Source organism: Sesamum indicum, linkage group LG4, assembly GCF_026168435.1.
Source record: "Sesamum indicum cultivar Baizhima isolate 11 linkage group LG4, ASM2616843v1, whole genome shotgun sequence".
Taxonomy (NCBI): Eukaryota; Viridiplantae; Streptophyta; class Magnoliopsida; order Lamiales; family Pedaliaceae; genus Sesamum; species Sesamum indicum.
In genome coordinates this window covers 21,016,690-21,043,728 of record NC_142660.1, presented here as the reverse complement: position 1 = coordinate 21,043,728, position 27,039 = coordinate 21,016,690, and the positions used below count along the sequence as shown (strand labels likewise).

Here is a 27,039-nt window from a genome sequence, read left to right as displayed (position 1 = left end):
ATTCATTTAGATGGAGCTCACGGTTTTAAGAAGTCCCCTGCCTTCAAATCTACTGCTCTCAACCAAGCGATTGAACATGGTTTCATCAGTTTCTACAAGTGCTTGGAACCAATTGAAAACTTTGGGTGGTCTCAAGAAGGACTTCAACACGACCCTCCTTAGTTTCTTCAAGGACTCCAAGTGCCAGGACTATACCTCTAATCCCTAGTTTGCCCACTGACGATGAGTTTGTAGAATTAGCTACTCCATTTAGGAACACCCTCCATGACGAACCTGTTGCTCAATCTGATGATTCTAGTTTTGGCTCCCCTACTGCATTGTAACGAGCCATGCAACCCCTCCACTTGAGCCGGATGCCCCTCTCGTGATTCCTCCTACGAGCGATAACTCCGCTTCTCCTCCAACAAACTAAGTCACAATTTTTTTTGCTACGTAAAGACTTTCTACATTCATTCTGCATTTTTCTTTAGTAATATTTTCTTTTTTTCTCTTTATGTGTTCTTCCATGAGCATGTTAGGCTGGTTCTTTTATTTTTGGTTAAAGATTCGATGAATGCTTGATTCCAATATATTGTAAGATCTAACTTGTACTTTCTACTTTTATTCATATGGATATTTGTGTTGTTGTTTGTGCTTTTATCACAAATAATATAATTTCTACACGACAGGTACCGTTATTCATTGTCAAGAATATTTTCCTAGCCAATTGAACTTGCAAATTCGTAATTATTTTTTTTTTTGAACGGTAATTGTTTGTCTAGTTCAATAACTAGTGGTAACGCAACATAATTCATCATGTCGTAATGGTCGATTATGTTGTGGGATATGCAAAATCTAGCTTAAATAAATAATTGTATAAATTTATTGGTTAGAATTGGATTTTTTTAGTTCTTAATGCTGTTGGTAATTAAATCTTGAGAACGTTCCTAATTGTTTACTGATTAGGGAATTAATTAACAGATGTTCCAAGACTAACAAAAAGGTAAGAAAATGAGAGGTTGTTAGGTCGTACCAATGATTATAAGTAATTTATCAAGTATGAATGATTGTTATATTTGCATTGATGATCAATAATGGAATCAAGCACGGTCCTGTCTTAACAACCCCTTCCCTCTTTTATTTTTATTATTATTTGAACAAATTGATTTAAAATCAATATATGTGGATTCGACCCTACTCACTATTTTCACAAGTTTTAGTATGAATAATATTTTGGTGAATTTGACGCCCATCAAATTTTGATTTCGTTGTAGGGGATTGGTGTTTTTAAATCAATTTATTTTTGTTACTTGTTCTCTTTACTTGGTTTTCAATGCCACGATCTTCTTGTACAGGTGAAGTAGAATTTGATCTCAAGATTGAGAAGACCGCATGAAAACTTCGAATAAAAACCAAGCAACGCATTAAAGAAGCCTCTACCTCTTTTGAAACCGAGGCACATCTAGCGTTAGACGTGGCACCATCTAGGGACTTTGAAGATGAAGTCACTGCTTGAAATTCGGAATGAACAATTAATGAGATGACTTCTCTTGACTTAATTCAACTACCTCTTTGCATTGATCCAACTTTAGATGTTGATTTTGAACTTAAATCTAGCCTTATTCACTTTCCACTTTTCGTGGCCTTGCAGGTGAAGATCCACAGAAACGTCTCAAGGAATTTCATGTAGTATGGTCTAGGATGAGAACCCAAGGGATCACCGAAGAGCAAGTCAAATTACGAGCTTTTCCTTTCTCTTTAGGAGATAAAGCAAATGATTGACTCTATTCTCTACCTTCGGGATCCATCATTAGGTCAAATGAGCTCAAAAAGAAATTCTGTGAAAATTACTTTCTCGCCTCACGAACTACAATTATTCGGAAGCAAATAAGTGAAATACGTCAATTTTTTAGGGAAAATTTCCATGAAGCATAAAGTTAAAAATAAGCCAACTGATACAACCAAAAATAATTTTTTTCCCGTGAACTTTTCAGATACATCTCCACTTGGAATCGAGAAACAAAGATATGAAAAACATATATTGAATCAAATTAACCACACCAATGGAAGACAGAAAATATAGTTAGAAAAAGAATTAAAACAAAAGACGTTGCTGAAGCAATCTTGTTATACAGATACTGCGCCAAAACCCGGAGTCAATCAGTTGACAACACGGCAGTTTCTCCTGATCTCCCCCTGTTTCCCGGTGAGAACCTCAATGTTTCCCATACGCACCATTGCAGCCGCAAACTTCTTAGCCCACACATTCCCATACTTTGCATTGTACACCACCTTTTTCGCCGTCATGGGGCTGCTCAGCAGAACCTGATCCGACGTCAGTAGCCCCCTATTCGCCTTCAATCCAACGTAGTACTTGCTGTCCAGACGAGTAGGGGTGATGGAATCAAGATTCACTGTGGGGTCTACTGTCGGAGCTGCAGTCGCATTGGCAACTGGTGGAGGGCAGATTGTTTTCAAGAAAGCAGCATAACTAGGGTCCAGGGTGGGATCTTGTGTTGGATAGAGCCGACTAGCAAAGGAACTGCAGTGAGAAATGCCGATGGAATGAGCGCCTGAAAGAGTCACCATTTCGTCAAGGGAGAGTCCCTTTCTTGCAAAATTGTCCCTCAGAGTGGTGGCATTGAAGAATGGGGCAGGCAAATTCAGGAGGGGCTCGTTTATCAAGGACACATTCCCATCACGACGGCCAGATGGGACATCGTAGTTTATATTCCCAAGTTTGCAGGAGCTGTCACGAGCTGCAAAGGCGATGATGTCGGCACAGGACACTATTCCAGGGCATCGAAGCTCCAGTTCTGCTTTTGCTGCATCTATGACTTCAAAGCCTCGTAGACTTCCCTTGTTTGGTATGCTTTGCTTTTCTGTATTTGGTCCATCCAACAGTACGGAAGCATCACATCCCTATTAACACATAAAATACGAGAAACTTCAAACTTTTTCAGATTTGGGTACGAAACATACACAAATATAGCATGCATTAGCTGTTTTAGCGAAAGATATGATTTCAGGAACCCATGCATTCAGTGCTGAGAAATAATTACAACAAGGAGCATTAACATCTCAACTAACACAAAGTTGAAGATGGAGAAATCAATTCTGAAATTCCATAATAAGAAGTTGATTAGCAAACAGTAGATTCAGGGTGTTATAACATGCGTACCCTGACGAAGCAATCATGGAAATGCAACCTGACAAGGCCAGCACCAAGGCCACGGTTTAGAGAAACGAATTTGTTCACATACTTTCTCACAATGGCTTCCGCAGGGGGGCAAGAGTATTTATAGAACCCAACTTTAAGTGGTGGATTGGCTGCAGAAGTGAGTGATACGAACAAAATGAAGCAAGAAAGAATAACTGGGATATTCCTGGTGTTGGAAGCCATTGTTATGATGTATGCAAAGAGGAAGTGAGAAAGGTATGGATGCTGCAGATGGATTCATGAGGGGTAGTATTTGTAGTTGTAGGCGGGATGAAGATAAATTAATATTCTTAATCTGGTGTAATGGTGGATCAATTCTCAAAACCAGGACGTGTATAGATGTAAGCAACTTGCAACTAAATTTATAAACTTGTGTTCTTTTACATCCATTATCTTTTTACACGTTATTCACTTAGTTTTTCCTTACAATCTCTTAGTAAAATTTAAAATAATCTCCTTTGAGTTTGAAGCCTTTCTTCTCCAACTAAAAGATTTAAGGGAACTAATTAGGAAGCCGTTGTTCTGACTGTTCTTCTCTGAATTGACATTCTATTTAGAGTTTGACTTGGTTGATTAATACATGAAACAAATTATGTCTGAGCAGTAGTACATAGTATGTATGTGTGTGTATATATATATATTCTTCCAAGTATTGCTTGCATTATTATTGATTAAGAAAGACTTCATAAGTCGTTGACATTAATTTTATGTCTTGTAGTCTTTGACGTGTAAAGGTTGAGGGTGGAGACAACCAAGACATGTACATTTACTCTTTGTATAAACTTGTAAACTACTTACTTCCACACACGTTGGCTCGGACACTTAATTCTCAATTTCCACGACATTCTACCTCCTATAAATGCCTGTAACCAATCTCTCCACAGCATTAACAGCATTTAGCACGTACAAACCTGTTCACTAGTACTCTTGATCAGATACGTGAACAGTGCTTCCAACAGCAGAAGTTTCCATGTTATGCTTTCTTTCTTCATTTTGTTCATTTCAATCACTTCTGCGACTTATCCACCACTTCAGCTCGGGTTCTACAAATATTCTTTTCCTCCTACCGACGCCATTGTGAAAAGGTACATGAACAAGTTCGTCTCTCTCAACTGTGACCTTGGTGCGGCCTTGTCAGGTTGCACTTCCATGACTGTTTTGTCAGGGTATGCAGTCATATCTAGCACCTATGTGTATTTTTTGGCTCATCAACTTCTTATTATGGTTTTGTAGAATCGATGATTTTCCCATCTGCAACACTAATTATGCTCCATGTTGTTAAAATTACAACTAATTCTCATGACTGGTGTTCTGTGTGTTAATAGGGATGTGATGCTTCCGTACTATTGGACGGACCAAATACAGAAAAGCAAAAAGCATACCAAACCAGGAAAGTCTACGAGGCTTTGAAGTCATCGATGCAGCAAAAGTAGAACTGGAGCTTCGATGCCCTGGAGTCGTGTCCTATGCCCCGACATTCTCGCGTTTGCAGCTTGTGACAGCTCCTGCAAACTTGGGAATATAAACCACGATGGCCCATCTGGCCATTGTGATGGGAATGTGTCCCTCATAAATGAGCCCGTCCTGAATTTGCGTGCCCCATTCTTCAATGCCACCACACACAGGGACAATTTTGCAAGAAAGAGACTCTCCCTCGACGAAATGGTGACTCTTTCAGGCGCTCATTCTATCAGCATTTCTCACTGCTGTTCCTTTGCTAGTTGGCTCTATCTGAAACAAGATCCCACCCTGGACCCTAGGATTTCAGGATTCAAAAATCTCATATATACTGATTTAATTATCTGAGTAATGTGACTCCAAGTATGCATGATATTGTTTTATAATATTAAATTTATAATAGTTGGTGTGATTCTGTCCTTATAATTAATTAATTTTGGAGTAGTTGCTCCTAATAAAACATTATGGAAGTAGACAGATATATTCCAACATTTCCTGGCTAAATGGTAAGTCATGCTCTTTCTTGACAGCGCGGTTTTGAAAGGACCAAACCAGTAGAACAAAGAACCAAGTACAATGTACAGTTTGTATTCATCCTTGAAGTCACACGAAAAGGACCTTTTTACAAGTTAATTTGAACAAATCATACAAGGAAAACATGTTCACCACTCTTTGTTTCTGCAACCATTTTCCAATGTCTGCAGCCCACCAAATGAATAATTATAAAAGAATACAATTGAAACAGCAGCCAAAATCATCATCAGTTCACGACACGGCAGTTCCTTCTGATCTCTCCCTTCTTTCCTGTCAGCACATCAATGGATCCCATGTGCACCATTGCAGCAGCAAACTTCTTTGCCCAAACCGACCCGTACTTAACATTGTCCACCACCAGCTTGCTCGTCAATGGACTATCAAACAATGTTTGATCTGAGGTTAAGAGCCCCTTATGATTCTTCAGATTCACATAGTACTTGTTGTCCAACTGATTAGGTGTTAGAACATCGTTGTTCACCACAGGATCGCTGTTGCTAGAACCAGGAGCCGGGCATCTACTTTTCAAGAATGCAGCAAATCCAGGGTCCAGAGAAGGGTCCTGATTAAATGTTGCATTGAACCCTGAGAGCCTGTTGGAGAAGGAAGAGCAGTGAGAAACACCGATGGAATGAGCACCAGAGAGCGTCACCATTTCGTCAAGTGAAAGCCCTTTTCTCTTGAAGTTGTCCCTCAGTTGGCTGGCTGTGAAGAATGGAGGTGGAAGGTTTTGCACAACTTCAGAGCTAAGAGAAACACGCCCGTCCCGACGCCCTGATGGCACGTCGTACCCAATCCACCCTACTTTCAGGGCGCTGTCTCGAGCAGCAAAGGCTAGAATGTCTGCACAAGACACGGTCCCAGGGCATTTAGCTTCGATCAGGGCCTTTGCCTCGTCTACCACCTCGAAACCTCGGAGACTGGGGAAATTAATAGGGCTAGCTTTCTCCGCAGCTGGCTTTCCAGGCACCGAATCCAACAGCACGGAACCATCACAACCCTATAGTAATCACGTGCATAGCAACATATATATCATGAAGGGGTACATATAGTTCATACGCAGATATGATTTATCATCAGCAATAATCTTCATTATAAAAGTCAATACTATTCTAGCCACGTTCATACATACCCTGACAAAGCAATCATGGAAATGCATCCTGATGAGGCCAGCGGCAATTCCAGGATTCTTGGACACGGCTTTTTCGACAGCCTGCCTGACAATGATCTCTGCATACGGGCACGTCTTAGCGTAATATCCCACTTTGAGTTTCTGTGTTTTGCCGCCTGATGACTTAGACTTAGCCGTAGAGCTGCTGCAAATCAGGCAGAGCACCAGCACAAGAACTGATGCAAACTTTGACATCTTGGAATTCATGTTGTGAAAGAAAACTACAGGATGCTGATAGCTTGAGACTGATGGATGAGGTATATGTTTGATTCAAGTGTATATATAGTACAAAATGATTGAAAAAGTTGCACGGATTGGCATTAGTTTAATACAGTTATGATGACAGATAACCGTGTTTTTAGCTGTAGGGATTACTTAGTATATACAAGGTTTGAAGTGTTCTTAATGATGATCAGTCATCTGACTTTGTACCAATTCCACTCATAATATCTTAATTCCCTCTCATCTTCCCCCATACTTTTCTCAATTTCTGAACATGTAAATTGTAGTGTGTTGGGTTTGGTTTAGGAAATTAGCTATGGATTAATAATTAATGTGTCTGACTTTGTTTAAAATATTATCATATTGGGAGTTTTGAAATGGTTTATAATGAAACTTTCAAATGAGGGGAGTTTATCAAATTTTATTCTTTACCAACTCATCATGAACATGTCAAACTAGATATATTAATTTTGTTAGTTAAGAATGTTTGTTTTGGATGGTTCAAAGTATCCCTCTTCATTTTTATTTACGTACTGTTTCATATTTTAATGTATCTATGTCATTTAATATGTACATGATGTTAGGAATGACAACTAGTAAAGCAATATTTGTTGTCGTCCCACATTGCTTTCAAAATAAACTTTCAACTACTTTATACACCATCCTTAAACATTTGGTTTTCGAAGTGTGGTTTGGTGGATTTTGGAAGAATTATCATATGCACGTACCCACTCGTCCCGACCCTTGCGATTATATATTTGTTTTGCTTAAAATACATTTAAATCCTACACTTATCCAAACTTTTTAATCAAAGCTGACCCAATTTGATATGGTTGAGGAAATTCTGAGTCTTATAACCGTTTTGTGTAGACTTTTTCCTGCTAACTCTCAACAAGGTTTGTGCAAATTTTCTCTTGCTAACTCTCGACAAACCGAGGCCTTCCTTTCTAAATAGGCCTCAATTTTTCACTTCAGGAGCACATTTGAACACGAGTTCTTCTTTCCTCTCTATAGATTTCTTCTTCTTCCTCTTTTGTGTGATACAACTTGTTGTTACAACTCTCTATTCTCTATGATAAGTGCACGCGTTAGAGAGTGTTGTGTTAACCTTGGAAAAATAAATGGTTGTAACGATTGCACCACGGTCGTACCGAAATTTTGCTTTCAGGATGATGGTTATTCCACGAAACAGTGATATCATTTTCTGATTTTTCCTAACATTATCTGAAAGCAAAAATCGATATACATCAGAAAATATTTCAAGATGTTTAATATGTTCTCTCATATTTATAGATGCAATCAATATGTCATCAATATAGACAAACATGAATTCGAAATAATGTTTAAAAAGATTATTCATTTTTCTTTGAAATATCTGGGGTGCATTAGCTAAACCCATTGGAAGCTCATTCCAAATATATTGTCCCTTTGGTGTGGAGAATACAGTAAATTTTTTTTATTCACTCTCCATATTAATCTGATAAAAATCAGATTTGCAATCAAATTTAGAAAACACTTTTGCTCCTTTAATACAATCAATTAAGTGTTTTCTCGACTAAGAATGTAATAACCATCAAATTCTAATATTTTGTTTATACCTTGATAGTTAATTATCAACTTAGGTTTACCTCTCTTAATCTCACCATGGTTTCTTACCAGAAATCCAGGGCTATTGTAGGTAGAGATTCCAAGCTCGATAATCATCTGCATATCTTTCTTGTCTTCCTGTTCATCTGGTAGGTTTGTATCGAACGTATTCGTACTTGCATTCTTCTTTAACCTTCAAAGTAGCTTCGATCTTGTTCCTATCCCAGCATGCCAGAGGATTTTCACTTAAGCTCCTCTGGATGAGCCTCTTGTCATTCTCAAGAGAAAGCCTGTTTTCCTCGTTGATATCTAGCGATTTCATTTCTAGTAGTGCTTCTTTAAGGTTCATAATTTCCTCATCGGATTCCTTATAGAAGCTATCGCTGTCTATTAGTTCCTGTTGCATGAAAGACAAAATGACCTTACCAAATTTTCTCTTATCCTGCATTTGTGGATTAGTTAATCTGGCATCAAAATCACCAAGTTTGCTACGAAAATTTATTGGCATTATCCTATTAAATGTCTTTTCCCTTTGCAACACTTGTATCTCACTACCATGGTTAGTAGTAAAGATTAACAGATTCTTTTGATTATCTTGCATATATCTTGCAAATGTTTGATGAAATTATTACCTAGCAAGATATCGGCACCCGTATCATGAAAGTAAATAGAAGGTGTTTTTACCCTAAACCAGGGTGACCCAAATGTTCCTCCAATCATAATTTTGGCTTCTCGTATTCCCTTATTGAGTATTAGGGTTTTTTATGAAAAATTCTTATCTGCAATAACGGGTAAAGTTTTCCTTGCCTCCTTTGGAAACACTCCAGATTTTGCCGTGCAAATTCCTGATCCTGAATCAATATAAGCTGCAAAATATTTTGTCTTATATTAATCATACAACATACCAACACATATGTATATAGAAAAAGAACTCGTCATTCAATCCTTATGGTAACACCATCAAGAATGAATTTCATTCCATTACATTTTCTTCCCCATGGTTGATGATCTTCGAGGAAGTTTAACCCCAGAGTCATACTCCCGTTTTCTCGTCCTGCAACACCTGCAACTAAAATTTCATGGCCTGTTATTTCTAACATGCCTTCATACCTATTGATAACAGGTTGCTGCAAATGATATAAGTCTCACAAGGGAAAAAATTTTTCTTTCTTAGTGATGTTAAATAGTACTTGTATTTCCTTCCATCCTTCAGGGCATCTAAGTTTCACGCTATTTACCCTAATCTCTTGAGGAGTTAAAGCTTTTTATAACTCTTTTTCCTTTCGTTTGTAGCCTGTAATCCTATCTTTCGAAAAGGACATCTTGCTACTAAACTCAATTCTAAAACTAAGTATTCTATCCAAAACTAGCTGATATTTTATGATGATATCGACACCACCTATTCTAGGTATCCTTATTGGATCTGGTGTCATTACCTTGGCAAATTCCTTGAAAATTCTAGGAATCTCAATATACTCTTTCCTAATAAATAAATCTGAATTATGTGTATTGGAAAGGGAAAATGCAATTCTATAAGTTATAGAATACGGTCTATTTCCTTCTTTCATTAGATCTTTTCTTTGAAAATCTTGATGAAGAGTTAAGGCTCTACTGAAATCTTGGTCTGCTAGGTTGTATGCAATTCTAGGATTTTGAATGTCAAATATTAATTTTCCTGCATATAAATTATCCATCATTGTTCCAAGACAACCATCTCTTAAGTTATTGATTCTTCTATCCATTATAGATAAATGTATTTTCTGAATCAATTCATTCTTTAAAAGTTGCTTTTATTACTACTTCAATAGTTCCTATGTGGATCCATTTCATAGTAACAACTACTTCTTCTCTAAGCTTACTTAATTCTTCAAGAATTTCTTGTTTAAGAATCAGTTGCATTTCCATCACATTGCCAGTAAGTTCCATAGATATAGCAAACTCACTAAACTTATTTTGTAGATTATGTGATGCTTCCTTTGGTTTAGTCCTATTTGGTTTAAGACTTTTCCAATTCCTTCAATCCTAAATTCATCGTCTGGGCTGAGGTTGGAATCTTGTCGCATGATTCTTTCCATAATTTTGTTGGTCACCGTCATTTTGGAAAAGAATCCTAGCAGACTTTCGGAGGTTTGAAGCCTATCACCTTCGTTGTAGTTATTCTAACTCAGTTGAAGATCCATCCGAATCTGTTTCTACTTCTTCCTCATAGACACTTTCGTCTGATGGAAGGTCTTCGAATTGGTAAATGGGTACCAAATCGCCATAATAGACTGCATCCAAAATGTCATCCGTGGCTTCAAATTTTCGTAATTCACCACATTTCTGCAGGCAGTCGGGAGGTATGTGTCATCTTGCTGCGCAGGTCCAGCAATTGCAGTCTTTGAAACTTTCATTGGCTCGGGTATGGGCACATTTGAAAGTTCTTCTTGTAGGAGTTATTCCGGTGGATCTTGCATCTGTTCGTCTAGATCATTGGGATGAAGGCCTTATTGGTACTGTTTTCTGCCCAGATTTGTACGATCTGGCCTTTGACTTGGACCACCATGATTTTCATCGGGAAAAGGTTCTCCTGGAATTCTTGGAGTATGAGTCACTATTTTGCTTCATCCTTTTCCTTGGCTCGCTTGATTCTGCTATAATGGTTGAAAAATCATTGTTATCACAACAGAGAGGAGTCTGTTTGATTTTACTTCTCAGTCTTTTGATGTTCTTCTAGATGGATGCTTGATAACACCAATCTTTCAGTTTGTCTTTAAGAAAAGACATTCTTCGCGCCACTGAATCTAGTTGTCCTTCAGGTACTTTGTATGACTGGATCAACATTTTCCTCCGTGGACTGCATATCTTTGCGAAGGACATTACAGCTGCTACTTTTGTTGCTACTCCACTCTGGAAGAAATACTTGCGAAACCAATAGATATATTTATCTACTGCGCAAATACTTCTTAGTTCAAGGCTGAAGAGAGCTTGTGCATATTCTCTACCTTTTCTGCTCTACTTCCTTTGAAGTATCCATCTCCAATGAAGTGTATCTTGATAAGCCTTCCTAGTCGCTCTGCTATCACACCTTTCGAATCTCCGGTAAGAATGTTGGCTTTGGTATCTTCTGGGGTATTATCCCATCCAATCTTTACAGATCCCTCCAAGCTCAACTCAACAAGTATTATGAAGTTTTCCTTGTCGAGCTCTAGGGTAGTTGTTACTATCTTGATGACTACAATCCATTCGTCTATCAACATCTCGGTATTTCGAAAATCAATAATATCCAGATTAAGTATAGCGCCGTATGGATGTAAAGGCTGGAGCATGGTCCTTGCCCAGGGTGTATTTTAAGGCACTCTCTTTGGATTTCTTCCTGGATTCTCTTTTAGCTTGGTTCTCACAAACGTTGGAGTGGCATTAGTGTGAAAATCCGCACTTTCTTTCATTGGTTGATCTTGTGGAGGATCATTAGAACATGTACTTTCCTCCGGCGGTGGTAGTGCTGGAGTGATTTCATTTGTTTGGATATTGACTCAATTCACAATCCCGAGTTGGGAAAAAGATTCTGCCAATTCTTGTAGATCTGATAGATCTGCTCTCGTTACCTCCATTATTTTATAGTTTTGATAGATGCGATAATCAGATCCTCTCTGGACTTCGGCTTTGGAATTTTCGTGGTCTTCCCCTTCTGATGTAGAAGAGGTACTGTTTCAAGGGCATCCCCGATTCGCTCGTGTTTGGATTTTGACGTCTTAGGGCTCTCCTTTTGGTTTCTCTTTAGATCTGCAATTTCTGCCAAATCTGTAAGGTCCTTGTGTAGATCGCGAAGGATCTTAAGAACCTCGTCCACTTTCTAGTTCAAAAATTCTATTTTCATAGGTATGTGAATTAACCTATGTCCATAGTCTTGAACTGTCTTTTGTATCTTCCTCAGATCTTGGGAGATCTTCGATGTATCCGACTCAAGTTCTTTCCAATAAGTTTCTATAAACATAATTTTTAGAACTGAAATTATGTAGAAATTTACCCGTTCCGCTTCTCCTGGTTGAGATTCTACCATGAACTTTAGTGGAGTGTAGACTCCTCACTGCATTTTCTGGTAGTACTGGTCGAACCTCAAAATTTCTCAGCATTCTTGTTCTTCCTCTAGACTCAATATTGATCATGGCTGGTCTTGGCGTGGTCTTAAACGTTTATATGAGCCCCAATTAAGTCAATCTTTAAACTCAGGACCTATTAAGCCCAATGGGGCCTGTTTTATTTTTATACTTATGAAATTGAGGTATCTTTTAAATACTTACTTAAACTATTCTTATTTTGTACTATCGTTAAGATTTCGTTGACAATCAAATGTTTATTTGTTCCCCTATTTATTGTGTTGCATGTTTGATTATACTTAAAAAATCAAAATATCACTACTACAAACAATCCATAAACTAAAAAACAAATAACAAAAACTTGCCAATTTCGACACCATTATGGAGTTTTGGTTCTTATCTTTTGTCAATTTCAAAACAAAAATTCTAGGTAGAGCAAATTTTGGTGATGAATGGAATTGAAGGTAATTGTTTTGAAGGCTGGAAAAACCCTAATTTTTACTATATCAATTGGATTATAATTGAGGGTGCATTTATACTCTTGTTTGGGAGTGGCAGACGAGTCGAGCTGGCTCGCGAGCTTCACGAGCAGGATCGATTTTTTATATATTTTATTTTTAAAAATTTTATATATTTAATTCATATTCAATACTTTATCAATTTTATATTCAAAATTAGCATATATTATAATTAATAATCAATATCATACATCGTTTTGGATAATAATAAATTATGGTACTTATGTTTATATATTTAATCTTTATACAAAAATAAATTGAATCAACAACTTAGTAAATTATAATATTTTTTATAATTAAAATTATTATTTAATATGACACATGTAAACTTTATGTTATATTTTAATATATATTTGTATCACGTTATACTTTTTTAAATTGACAAGTAATTCACTTATGATTTCTTTATCTATTTTCGATTTTTATATTTATATCAATATACATACTATACATTATGAAATCTATTTTATTATTTATAAATTTATGTCAAAAATTTAGTAATTTCTATGAATTAATCTAAAATAATAATAATAATAATAATAATAATAATAATAATAGTGATGGTTGAATAATTTTAATTATTTTAATTATTATTTTATTATATATAATGAGATCAAAAAGTTTAATCAATAATTACGATATCTTAAAATTCGGGCACTCGATTCATACTAAATTTAAATATATATAAGACTGTGTCCATTAGACCATATCAGATGGTATGATTTAAAATCACATGGTCTGATTCAACGATACACCATCTTGAATGATTACTCTTATGTTTCGAGTACGATATTTCGACATCCGTATATCCAATAAGTCTAAAACTTTACCAAATGTATTTTTCTGTAAGTTTGATCATATCTGACGGTTTGATCTGAATTTTGATGGTTCGAGTAACCCATGTTGTTCAACAATGTAAGATGATAGTTATACCAATATTATACTAACATTTATGAATATATAAATTTTGTAAATTGTGAACATATATTAATTTCAATGTTAAAATATTTTAATCAATTGCATTATTCCAGATAATGGATACTTTTCTACAATTCTAAATTGTTCGATATGAATTTTTTTTTTATATTTTACTAATTATATTACTACTAAACTAGTTAGTAGTTTATATTTATAACTATAAATTTAAACTTTATACTATATCTGGTATATTTATAACATAGTATACATTATAATAATCTATTATTACTTATAAATTTATATAAAAAAATTTGGTGATTCGATCCCATGATTTAATATAATTTAAAAAAAATTATAAATAAAAATCAGCTCGAGCTCGAAAAATAAGAATTGAGCTCGATCAGCTCGAACTCGAGCTCAAAATGTAAGAATCGAGCTTGAAAAATAAGAATTGAGCGAGATCAGCTCGAACTCGAGCTCAAAATGTAAGAATTGAGCTCGAGCCACTCTCCTGCAAATCAAGCTCGACTCATTTACACCCCCTACTCTTGCTCCTAATGTGGAAGCCAAGTGGGTAAATAGTGTAAGTGTAAATTAGTGGGAGTTCTCTTTTTTTTTAATGACTTTGCCCTCCCTCCTGCCATCGGCTACAGCAAAAAAAGGTGCTAAGAATTTAATGTCCTAACATGAATTAATTTTCAGAGTGGAATCTGCAAAATTTTTCTTTTTAGGGAGCAAAATACGTATTTGAATTGTTTCGGGGTCCAAAGTGTAATTTAGCCAAATTAAATCAAACAAAAATTTATAATAAAAAAATTAAGATAATTACATCTACACCCCAATCTATAATTTATTTTACAAAAATTATTCATATTTTTTAAAAAATTATATATACACCCCCAACAAATCAGTATTATTACACTAACTATCCCGATTTTTTTGGTATCAAAGAAATTTGTGTAAATAAATTATAAATATGGGGTGTAAGTATAATTATCCCTGAAAAATTATAACTAGAATAGAAAAAAAAAGTAGTTAAATATATACCAGTATAGATTATAATGAACTCATAAAATAAAAATAAAAAGGATATATTATGCATTATGAAAGAAATAAAAAATGGGTTAATTGGGTGGGGATAGTGGGAGCAGTCCGTATCAATTTGTATTGAGCAGCATCAGTTTGGTAAAAGAGAAGAGAAAATGTGGAAAGACAAGAGTCCTGGGCTCAAGATTCTGTGGGTGTGGACATTGGGAACTGCTGCCGGTACCTCTTCTAACCCTCTTCCAATTTTACAGATTCATTCATATACCCTCAACACATCTTCTTTGTGCAACTGCAGTTCTTGTGACAAATGTTGTGAGGACGAGAATGAGAGACATGGAGCAGCTCATCAACGCCCAACATCAAGTTTCCCTCGAAAATGCCTCCACGGAAGACGATAAACCTTAGCCCTTTTGGTTATCTACCACCAGGTGTTTGATGAAATGCCTGACTGGCAAATCTTTCTTCTGATGCTACTTACTTGATTTCATTTGGACGCTTAAAAATCTCTCTTCTGTTGGGATTTTAGTGATGCAATAATTTACCTTCAATTTTTGGTCAAAGCAATATGGTGGTTGCAATTGCTAGTAATAGTAGTAGTGGTTGGTTACATTTATGTACTTAAAGACATCATCCCGTCCCATGGCTGCCTTTTGATTGAGCAAGATTGCCTCTCCACTCATACTCCATCTTCTCATTGACATGTAAAAGAGGTGAATGGTGTAAAAACAAATTTAAGGGTTCAATCAACTCTAAATACTTGTACATTTCTACAACCCAACTTCATGCCTATTGCACAGTTGGGGTCGGGCTGCTGAACTTTTGTACCTTGAGGTAGGGTCGCTGAACCCACTTTGAGCTTACTGCTAATGGATTTTGAGAACAGAAAAAACATTAGGCTTGCTAGGTGGCCCTAGCTAAGACCCTCTGATGCTTAAACTAGATGTAGTAGGGGTCGAATTCGATCTAAGGAGAGCTGAAGAGATTAAAGACATAATAAATGCACTTGCCTTAAATGTCCATATTTACCAGTATTCCTAGTGTACGAAACCATATAAAATAATGCCACGTGTTGTCATCTGGGCGTCAGAGTGTCAGATGATCCTGTGGTTGTCGAGTCGGGTCCGCCTTCTAGGGTGGGTCGGGTCGGCGCCTTCACGCGCGGATCCTGAATATTTTTATTATTATCTTTAAAATTGGAGGGCAATTTTATCCTTTGAAGCTGGAGAGGATAATTACCCTCATCACAACTAACTTCAATAATAATTACATTATTACATCTTCTTCTTCTAATCTAAACCCCTTTTTCTCTAATACATGTATGAACCAACCATTCAAGAATATGTAATACTTTTTGATTTATGTAGACGATGATTGAGGTGGTAAATAACTATTTCAAGATTAATTTAAGTTATTTTATAGGCAAACACAAAGTTGGATGTAATGTAATTAATTATATTTGTTATTTTATCACAAAATAAAGGAAATATTATATGTTTAATAATTGTCTTCAACTGAAAATAAAAACAAAAAAGAAAAAACCAGAGAGAGAGTGCTGTTTTGGAAGTGGGGTTGGGCCGCAAAAGTAGCTTCTCAATTCACCCACCTCAAAACTATTGTGTTACTTCCCATTGTGCTCTGTGCTTCACCACTTGTACTTTCCTTTCTTAACTTTTTTTCTTTTTTTATAACGGTTCCGTTATTATTTTTTCCATCTCTATCAGTATTTTTCCCCTTCCCATTTGCATCACCTCCTCTCTCTCTCTCTCTCTCTCTCTCTCTCTCCACTATCGCGAGAGTCTCATCAGACTCTGCCCTCTCCTCGATTCCCCTAAAATCGGTTTATGAGGTAAACCATTTTCTTTGTATTTTCATATCTTGAAATTCCTTGTTATTCCTTTGTTTCTTTGATTCCTTTGATTTTTATGCTCAGATCTGCTTTTTCTTGTTTCTTTCTGATGTTTCGTCGGTAGTTTATTTTTATCCCCCCGGTTTTTGTGAAACTTGGTGACTTGATCTTGATTTTTCTTTCCTTCTTTTTTTTTGGATTTCTTGTTGTAAATTTATGTAGCTAAAGAGGGTTTCTTTCCCTCTTTCCCTTTATTATTTCTTATCCTTTACTCGTTAGAAGATGATCTGTTACGGGGATCTGAAAGAAGAGATCTTTTTTTTCATATTTTTTTTTTGATATTTTAATCCTGTATTTGCTAATCTTTTTTCATCATTTTTGGTCTTTTTGCCATGCAGCTCGAAGGAGAAACCCACTCTTGGGTAAGTTTCTCTACAACTTCGCAAGAAAGTATTTAGTTGTACTGTTAGCAAATTTGTTGGATACGCTATCTGCAAGTGGTTGATATTTACTTTAGTTAGCTCTTATGTTGTTAACTGCGGTTTTGTGTTCGATTCAGTTTCTCTTACTCAAACATTTTAAGGGTTGTGACAAAAGTCTTTTACTTTTTGAATTTCTAAGCCATTGACATTGAGCTATTTATTGCTTCTTTCTTTAATTTCTGGAGACTCTTGGGTAGTCATTCTCGCTCAAATATATTCTTATAATTGATAGATTACATTCTTCATCAGCTTCTTCTGTTTTGATGTGTGCTTTTGTCTGAATAATTTCATTATAGTGGCACGCGGATTAAGACCCGCAAACGGAATATTGCTGCGCCGCTGGACCCTGCGGCATTTTCGGATGCAGTGGTCCAGATTTATTTGGATAATGCTGGTGATCTGGTACACCTCTCCTTTTTTTGTGTGTATGTTTGGCACAGGGAGTTGGGGTTCATATTTTTATTTTGCAGATAGAATTGATTGAGTTTTTGATTCAGTGCTTCACCAAAAGCTCTGATCCTCTTGCGCTCGATGCAAGATTTGTTAAGTGATAATCAGTGTCTGTTATGCAGGAACTTGTCGCGAAGAATATTGAATCTTCTGACCTTAATTTCTCAAGATACGGTGACACATTTTTCGAGGTAGGTTTCCACGGGTTTCTTCTCAGATATGGAAGATGACTAAAAATTTTATTGTCTTTCTTGTTGTGGTCATAAATTATTCTTTTATGCTCATAGCTGATAGACATACTGAAGTCATTCCTTTGGCTCCAAGGCCTGCCTGTTCCTCTGCCACCTCGAGGATAGCAGTATGCCAGTACCAATCTTTGGCTATCAGTCTGTCGTTCTTGTTAAATACTAGCTCATTATAAGGATAAAACATAATGCTATTCTACAAATTGTTTCCTTGAGGCATAGATTCTTGTTGGGTTTTGGAGCTGAATTTGTTGTGTCTTGCTTAAAACATCTTCATCTATAGCACAACTTTTTTATTTTATGCTTTTTCTTTAGCAAGAGTTTGTGTAGCTTCTGTAGTTACTTGTTTCAAATGTATTTAAATACTTCATCAATTTCTGGGTTACTTTGCATTTTACAAATCTAAAGCTGTGTGACTGTTAAAACTTAAGCAGTTTTGGTAAGGTTTTCTTATTTATTTTGGTAGTCCTCACCACCTTGCTTTTTTGGGTTGAACTTGTTGCATAAATGCAGGTGGTCTTCAGAGGGGCTCGTACACAACCTGGCACAATCAAGCTTGATGAGGGGGAGTGCCATCCTTACTCTATATTTGACTGTGAGCCTAAGCGCGAAGTAATTTTGCCATCTGTGTTATATATACAGAAGATTTTGAGGAGAAGGCCTTTTCTTATAAAGAACCTTGAAAATGTTATGCAAAAATTCTTGCAATCTTTGGAGCTTTTTGAAGAAGATGAAAGGAAGAAGCTTGCAATTTTCACCGCACTTGCATTTTCCCAGAAGTTGTCTGGTCTTCCACCTGAGACTGTACTCCAGCCACTGCTCAAAGATAACCTTGTTGCCAAAGGGCTAGTTCTCTCATTTGTCACTGATTTTTTCAGGGAATATCTGGTTGATAATAGCCTTGATGACCTCATTTCAATTCTGAAGCGGGGTAAAATGGAGGACAATCTTCAGGACTTTTTTCCATCTGCAAAGCGGACACCTGAAGCTATATCTGAACATTTCACGTAAGTCCCCCCACACCGGCCACCCCAGTTGTAGGAAAGAGTTAATGGAAGAAATAATTTTATGTGATATTACCTAGATGATTATGTACTTCACTGATTGCTCTTTGCTTATGTTTTTATTACATATTGATGCCTGACAAATCCTGTGTTAATTTTTTGTTTTTTATATTTGGATTTAGTATATGGTTCTGTTGCATGTGATCTGGCTTATCTTCTAGACATAAGGACAAAGTTTTAATATTGTTAAAAAGATTTGGTAGGGTGTTGGGGACGTGTCAGGCTGATTTTGGAAAGCAGAATCTCTTCCCACCTTTAGGTTTATATTGAAGGGTTCCACCTCTATCCTATTTTCTCGTTAACTTGACTTTTCATGCTACCATCTTCGGTTCAACTTGAATTTGTTTCACCTTACGATTGATGAGCTTTGCAACTCATAGCTCCCTAGCTCTTTTCTGTCATGGAACACCGACAAATTCTTTCTAGGTGTTTGACCTTTTATTGTCCCTGTAATCCCTAAAGGACAACTGCTGAAATCAGACTGAGCCAATATTGACTTTTTATGATTACATGGCATTGGTTAATGCTATGTTTTTGTTCAGTTAGCCTTGCCAAATGCTTGGAGTTTCACATTTTGCAGAGGTTAGCCAGAATGTTTCCATTGTCGTATTGAGTGAGAACTTTACCAAGATCAGAACAGAGTGTGAACAAAATTGTAATTATTGTCCAACACTATGTGTCGTCAAACATTGCAATGTCTTGATTATAACATAAAATTGAAAACCAAATTAAGTCTTAATATAGACCTTGTACTTGGATTTATGTTGGATTTTTATCATTTGTGCTTAGCTGGCTTCCAGTCCTTTTCTATTCTGGCCTTGCTGAAAGTTCAAATAAACCAGAATTCTGATCGTGCTCTACTCTGATTTACCTGTTCTCAACAGAATTTTTTCAAATAAGGTTTCTAATATTGGTAGGATTGGTGCTCTCGTCGAGCATTTTAAATTAATTGTCTTTGAATTGTCTTATTTCTCAGCAAGGAAGGGCTTCTACCATTGGTTGAGTACAATGAGAAGAAAATATTTGAGGTGAAGCTTAAGGAAATGAAAGCTGCAATAACAAGTCAGATAGCAGAAGAAGCTGACGTAGCTGAAGTAATAGAAACTGTTAAACAACATGTAAAAGAAGCTAAATTTCCAGATATTGAGGTTGTGAGGATTCTTTGGGATGTTCTGATGGATGCTGTGCAATGGTCTGGAAAAAATCAGCAGCAGAATGCTAATTCAGCTCTGCGTCAGGTATGGTTCAACAGTATTATATGCTTCTGTTTTTTTCTTTAAATTGTGCTAGATATGGGCTGACTATCATTTTGATTAATGTTAGACTCAACTATGGCATGATGCGCCATACCATATTGATATGCACTTCAGTTGCTGTAAATATTTAAAACTTTTGTGAATTAGTTGGTATTCAGTTGTTGATTTCCAAGGACCATACAGCCAACTCCAACATTTTTGTTGTATGTTTATACTCTTTAGACTATAGATTTTATATGAGGGTTAACCATAGTATATAAGTCTTTATTACTCAAGTTTCTCCATGATTCTCATCTGGAACTTCACTAAACTTCATAAATGTTCTTTTGTTTCTTGTGGCTACAACTAGGATATAAAGATTTCGGTTTAAAAGTGAATTGTATGAAATGATCATATACTTAACAAATCACTGATTAGAGATGCTGTTGTATCCTTTTCATTCAGGTAAAAGCCTGGGCTGAGTTGCTGAATGCCTTCTGCACCACTGGAAAGCTTGAGCTTGAACTTATGTACAAAGTTCAGATCCAGTGCTATGAAGATGCTAAATTGATGAAATTGTTTCCTGAAATAATAAGGTCACTTTATGATCAGGATGTCCTTGCTGAAGATACTATTCTTCACTGGTTCCGTAAAGGAACAAACCCTAAGGGCAGGTATGTTATTAAGTACATGCATTTTGCTGTGATAGCATCCCAGGTTTCTCTTCTCCATGTCCTTTTTCTGATCTCGTCTAGCAATATGGTGCTAATAAAGTATGACGTCAATAGTTGGATTCAATTGTTGTTTTTGTTGTCATAGAAATGAAGAAAATTGCAAATGAGTGGATTCTCTGGTTGCCAAAATACACATTTATACTTGTTTACAGTTGCTTTCTTTTGCTTTTACAGCTGAAATAAAGTTTTTTACATACTTGATCGGTTATTACAGGCAAACTTTTGTGAAGTCATTGGAAGCGTTTGTAAAATGGCTTGAAGAGGCAGAGGAAGAAGAATAAGTTGGTGACTGATGCTATTTTATCTGCCTTGCCCCATTGCTTGTAAACCCTCCCCTTATTTTGCTTTGGTTATGTCTTACATCAAGTGGTTGAATATTTTGGGCATTGGACATGGGGTGATGATGGATGTTGTTTAACACTAGTTACTTGGTTGTGTAATGATGCTCCTTATTTGTTTTGAGATTCAGTATGAAACAATCTTTCCTTAAACCTATCCAAGTTGCTGCATCTGACTATAACTGTACACTATCTTGTTTTCTTCCAACTCCGACTCACGACCCCTTTTCATAAACACACACATTCTTGAATTTTCAGTCATACAGCTCTTCATCTTCATATTAATAAACAAATCTCATCATTGGAGTCGAGTATAGACTACACAACCTTATGATTTTCATGAAATGAATGCGGAATTGATGAGTAACTATAACTAGAAGAGACACTAACCAATTTATAAAAACAAAAAAAAACTAGAAGAGACACTTGATTTGCTCATTTTCCAAACAACTCAATCGAATTTGCATTAAAAATCATGAAGAGTGTCTGTTGCTCTTCCCCACCCCTGGAGCCGCTACTATATATAGTAATTTGTAAGAGAAGAAGAAGAAGAAGAAATCCATCCCTCCATCATCAATTAATCAAAATGGAGAAGTCAAAGGTTGATCAATCCTCATCAATCGGCACACATATAAATCTGAGCATACAGAACGGGCAGGATTACCAAGTGTTGAGTTATCGCATCAAGCGGGACATGCCTCTCCACCCCCTACTGCTCGATTTCTCTCGCCGCTTGGGTCTCCACTACAATTCTATTCGCTTCGTCTACCATGGCCGCCGTCTCAAGGACTCCAGTACGCCTCTTGACTTGAACATGGACGACGGCGCCGTCATTGATGCTTGGACCGAGCAGACTGGCGGTGGTTTCATGTAATTTCTGTTTAGATTCATTCATGTATTTGCCTCTGTCTCTTTCATGCATACCCATCCACATTCACATGCTGACTTGCATATCATATTCTCTAACGTTTGTCATAATTATAAATAAATTTTTATTTAGAATTATGAATGCCTCGTTTGAATTTCGGAAAATCTTACATTACTTGCTGGAAGTAGAATGATATCCTTTAGCGTTTCAAGCTACTTAAGAAATAGAAAATAATAATTAACAAATAAAAAAATGTCCTTCCACATCTGCCCCAAATATCAAGCTAGTATTATAATATCATGGCTCATAAAATTTTGACTATGATTCGATTATTTGAACCAAATTGTAATATTTTAAAAGATTAAGGGGGTCATTTTAATTAATAACTAGTTGTTTATGATAATTTATAGTAATAGGAATATGTATACATATTTTGATTTAAACTTTTACATGCCCTCTAATAAATGAAATGTTGGACGTGTTAGTAAAAGTATGTTGAGATATGAAAAAGAGAGATGCAGGTTGAAGATAATATACATCCAATATAAATCTAAAAATTAAAAACAAAAAAAAAGAAGATAGATTTAGATTATAGATGAAATTTTCAACTACACAAACACTCTTATAAACACACTTTTTGATGTTGTTGTTCAAAACAAAAATTTAGAGTATAGTGACACCATTTTCACAAAGAATGTGGGATATTTGTTTGTATAATTAAGTTTCACGTCAAAGGGATGTCTGTGTAATTTTCCCTAATCTATATAAACAAATAACTCAACATACACTAACAGAAAATGAGATTACGCTTTGCAAAAAAAACAAACGTATCTTGTTTGAGAGAGAGAGAGAGAATTAGCCTCATATCTCATATTGTTTGAAAAGGATAGCGTCTCAATCTCATTCCCAATCTTGGAACCAAACAAGTACAACCCAAATGAACCAAACAGAAAGCGAAATCTCAGCAATAAAAATCTACAAGTTGCAGAAACCAAAGACACAAAGTAGAAATTAGGTCTCAATCAATTGATCAGTTGAATTTAAAGAAGCTGCAATACCACAATTATTACCAGCCTCAGCTGCAGATACAAACAGACCACACAAATTTAACACTGTTGGAAAGAAGGAAAATAGGGAGAGCTGAATGCTACAAAACTCCAATTCTATCCACGGCATTGACAGACAGAATGAAAGGACGATCCCCAGACGCTCTAATATTATCCGGGTCCACCTCCCCCATCCACAAGAAACACATATATGGCCTTAGATCTACCGAGATTTTTCCCTTCTTTCTCCGAAAGAATGAAAAATCGATTTAGGGAAACAGAAAAGAATTGTAACAACTTCAATATAAATGCAATGCATATACTTGGTCTCTATTTCCTAACCTTTCTCTCTGCTGCAGCTTTCTCGTCTTCTTTCCCAGGTACAAACCTTGGCAAGGTCAAGAGTGTGTTCACGCGGGACACTCCTTCAAGGGCGGACCATTCTTGCCCACCTTCAGAATGTATCACTTCATCATCCACTTCCTCATTAGCTTCTGAAACATCTTCATTCTCTCCTCCAATAGGACCAGGAAGATCGTCATCTCCAGCTCCAACAACGCCAGAATGGCTCAATCCAATCGGACCAGGAAGATCGTCTTTCCTGGAGGCATCATCCTGTTCAGGTGAAGGGATATTCTCTTTGGATTTATCGGTAGAAGCAGCAGACTCATTTGAGTCAAGGAAAAGGCAAACCACAGCACAATCATCAACTTTGGAAGTTGGATACTTGGTCTTCCAAGCCCTGACTGCTGACTCAACTAGGGTCCGAGCTGCATTTGAACGTGCCCGGCAAGAACCCACAACCTCCACCACTTCCTTGTTCGATAGTACATCCCAAATCTGCAATGTACACAAATATTGGATCAAACAAGAAAAATGTTACAAAACTACATATAGCAAATGATGATAGAAAACATAGAAGTTCCATACCCCATCTGTGGCTAGGACAATGAACTCATCCTTATCAGTTATGCATCTATAGGAAATTTCAGGCACAGAGATAAGTCCAAACTCCTTGAGACAGAAATCACCAAATGCACGCGCCATAGCAAGACCAGGGGAGTCATTGTTTGGTAGCCAAACTCTTGCAACCTCCGGTTCATCGTGAAGGGCAAAGACACGTCCTTTACATTTGCGGATCCTCTCTGCTTCCGCTGCAAGACAAGCAGGACAGGTCAAGAAAGTGAAGAATGACTCCTTCACCTAGTAAATAGTGCTTAATCAAGTTTAAACCACTACCACGTTGATCAAGCCCGAGTTTTCATCATTCAACAAAATATTACTATGTAGAACGATGAAAAGCGTGCTAAAATTCTGACTACTATCTTAACCGCCAAGTACTTTTGTCATGAGTACACTCCTTGAAATTCTAATGCCTCGTGAGGCCTGATCAACAATAAAAATAAGGAATTGGTTCAAAAGTAGATAAAAGGTAAGCACCGGATACCTGACTAAATGCAAAATTCAGAAGACACAAATACAAATTGATATGAACAACTGGAAAGGAATAGGGGAAAAAGGAATGGTGGATTCACACGGCAACACAAACCTTATCAGGAAATTTAATGTTATACTAAAACTACAACCTATTACACTGAATTACTACAAGGTTTCAATCACTATTGTTTGTCTAATTATTAGTGCAGGAGAGAAAAGAGCTTTACCTGGAAGGTTGGGTTTGAGATCCACAGTCAATTGAACTGCAGTCAGTAGATTATTTTCGTCTCTTGTAGCTAATACAGCTCTTGAGTCCCCAACATTTCCAATCACAAGATCTTGACCCTGCAGAAGATTATCAAAGGATGATTGAGTAAATTGACAACGTCACCAATCACTATCTGTAATTCCAGACTATACATACCTGTTTGACCAGAGTCACAGCAGTTGTTCCACTGCAAAAGCAATCAATATTTGCATACATTCTCAACTCCCTGTCCATGGCCTTAAAAGCCTTCAGAAAAGACTCCTTCAGTGTCTGGAAGACGTCTGGCTGCTTTCCCGTTTCTTCAGCATCAACGGAAGCTCTAGCTTCATCGTCGGCAGATAAGAGGGAAGTATCTTCAGAGTACAAACCACCTGTAGTGTTTAAACTGACCTCCCTAAGAACCTCATCACTCTTTATATTGACTTCCCAGTGTGCACTCAGCTTCAGAGGAAGAGAATCTCTAACTCGCTTGGCGACCAGATGACCATAAGGACCATGACCATCGAAAACCCCACAGAAGACTGTGTCTGTTCTCGAACCAAAGTTCTGGATATTGAATCTCACAAAGAATCAGGGAAATCCAGTCTCTTATAAGCAACTTTAGATATATAATCACTACAGCAAGAAAATCTAGATCGTTTTACTCTAAAAAATTGAAGAAACAAAGGAACATCAATCGGCAAGCCAACAAGAATATTAAGCAGTAATGTATTTTCTGAAGCAGAATTCAAACGTCCTTTTCAGCTGAATACAACTTTATAGAATGTTTATATTATGTATATTTGGACACCCAAAGCTGACAAATAACAAATTATGCGTACACCTGTCTTTGAAACTACATAATACTCAGAACCTATAGAAACGTGATGCATCTAATACATAAATATTAAGTGCTCCTATGTTATGTCAGCTTCCACATTAAATCAAGCATTCACATCAGTAAGAAGAGAGAAGGAACTGACCTCCCAAACAATCATGGCATCTTGATTGGTCCCTTTCTTGCCTTGCTGTGTATAGAGGGAAGCAATCTCACTGCAACCATTCAAGAACATCCGCCCGGGAGTCCTATGCAGATGTTCCTCCCTCCTGAAGTCGAAGGAGGAACTCCGGGAGCCCAGCCTCCTTCTGGAGCCCTTCCTCTTTCCAACCCCATTTGGAGAACCGGGCCCAGGGCTCCTGCTTTCTCCGGACAAGCAGGAACCCATTCTCAGGGCCCGGATTATATTCAATATGCACTCCAGACCAGACAGACAGTCACACCCCTGATTCTCCGTATTTGGATCCGTCACGAAAATCCAATGAAAATCCTGCTGAGAGGTATTTCGGTGCTTTGAAATCCTCTAATCAACCCACAGAACTTACTCCTCCATTACTAGATGAAATTCTCGGTGAAAAATAAAAGAAGTTGATATTTCAGTATATATAGCTCCCAGTTTCCCAAGAATGATGTACCAACAACACTTTTGCATTCAACAATCAAAATACCCAAATAATCAAGAAAGAACACCTTTGCAATAAGCAAAATCTCTCTTCTCCTCAGAACAAGTATATGATAACAAGCTTCCCAACCTATAACAGAAGTGAACTTTCAGCACCCCTCACAATTAACAGCGCCCAATAAAAAACAATTGCAGCAATATACACTACATATGCCCTCCTCCTTTTCGTTTAAATAATAATAATAATAATAACAATAATAATAATAATGTGTAAAGGCCAAAAAGGGTTACACACTACGGAGCCAAAAAGAGCAGATCTATGAGAAAAAGAATGCCCTTTTCACAATTCTCCCCATACAAAAAAGAAATCCTACATAGCTCTGAACAGGATTGATTTGCTTAAAGAAACCCAATACCGAGTAAATGAATCAGAGAAGAATCAAAACCCAATCAGCATAACCCTCACACCACCAGAATCTCCAATCAATAGAAAGGGAAAAAAAAAAACAACAACAACAACAAATCTTGGAGGGCAGCAGATCAAATCAAACCCACAAAACGCTCATAACATTGGTCAGTCCAAAGAATTGAAGTGTGAGAAAGGAGTAGTGCCGTATTTTGGTATAGAAAACAATGGGTGAAGATGGAATCATGAGAAGGGAATGGGTGTGAGAGAGTGTAGATGAGTGAGGAGATTTAATAGCAGGAAAAGAAGGAAAACACACAGAAATAATAGCAAATAACAAACAAAGTGGATCGCAAAAAAGCCGCCGATACGACTTTTTATTACAGAAAAAGGGTTCAGTCAGAGAGAGAAAAGGGAAGGCTTGGTCAGTGTAAACTGTGAAACGTCC

At 36.8% G+C, this 27,039-nt stretch overlaps 4 protein-coding genes and 1 pseudogene across 5 annotated transcripts; 2 read left to right on the top strand and 3 right to left on the bottom strand.

The window, feature by feature from the left end:
• Positions 1-1,932: 1,932 nt before the first annotated feature.
• On the bottom strand, positions 1,933-3,382 carry LOC105161240 (peroxidase 5). The gene is made up of 2 exons (XM_011078865.3): positions 3,161-3,382; positions 1,933-2,901 (listed from the first exon to the last, which is right to left on the bottom strand). The coding sequence occupies exons 1-2, from the start codon at positions 3,380-3,382 to the stop codon at positions 2,140-2,142; spliced, it is 984 nt and encodes a 327-aa protein (XP_011077167.1). The 3' UTR covers positions 1,933-2,139.
• A 486-nt stretch (positions 3,383-3,868) lies between these two features.
• Positions 3,869-5,059, top strand: LOC148788553 (peroxidase 5-like; annotated as a pseudogene). The gene is made up of 2 exons (XR_016065109.1): positions 3,869-4,365; positions 4,525-5,059. The product of XR_016065109.1 is annotated as a peroxidase 5-like (transcript).
• A 153-nt stretch (positions 5,060-5,212) lies between these two features.
• Positions 5,213-6,624, bottom strand: LOC105161262 (peroxidase 5-like). Its single transcript, XM_020693192.2, has 2 exons — positions 6,324-6,624; positions 5,213-6,191 (listed from the first exon to the last, which is right to left on the bottom strand). Exons 1-2 carry the CDS (start codon positions 6,567-6,569, stop codon positions 5,418-5,420), a joined length of 1,020 nt encoding a protein of 339 aa, XP_020548851.1. The 5' UTR covers positions 6,570-6,624; the 3' UTR covers positions 5,213-5,417.
• A 9,812-nt stretch (positions 6,625-16,436) lies between these two features.
• On the top strand, positions 16,437-21,280 carry LOC105161239 (uncharacterized). The gene is made up of 8 exons (XM_011078864.3): positions 16,437-16,579; positions 16,978-17,001; positions 17,358-17,463; positions 17,634-17,702; positions 18,270-18,763; positions 19,797-20,058; positions 20,521-20,729; positions 21,004-21,280. The coding sequence occupies exons 1-8, from the start codon at positions 16,575-16,577 to the stop codon at positions 21,068-21,070; spliced, it is 1,236 nt and encodes a 411-aa protein (XP_011077166.1). The 5' UTR covers positions 16,437-16,574; the 3' UTR covers positions 21,071-21,280.
• Positions 21,281-23,000: 1,720 nt separating this feature from the next.
• LOC105161238 (putative protein phosphatase 2C 33) lies at positions 23,001-27,039 on the bottom strand. Its single transcript, XM_011078861.3, has 5 exons — positions 25,709-27,039; positions 24,903-25,292; positions 24,706-24,823; positions 23,972-24,195; positions 23,001-23,881 (listed from the first exon to the last, which is right to left on the bottom strand). The coding sequence occupies exons 1-5, from the start codon at positions 25,949-25,951 to the stop codon at positions 23,372-23,374; spliced, it is 1,485 nt and encodes a 494-aa protein (XP_011077163.1). The 5' UTR covers positions 25,952-27,039; the 3' UTR covers positions 23,001-23,371.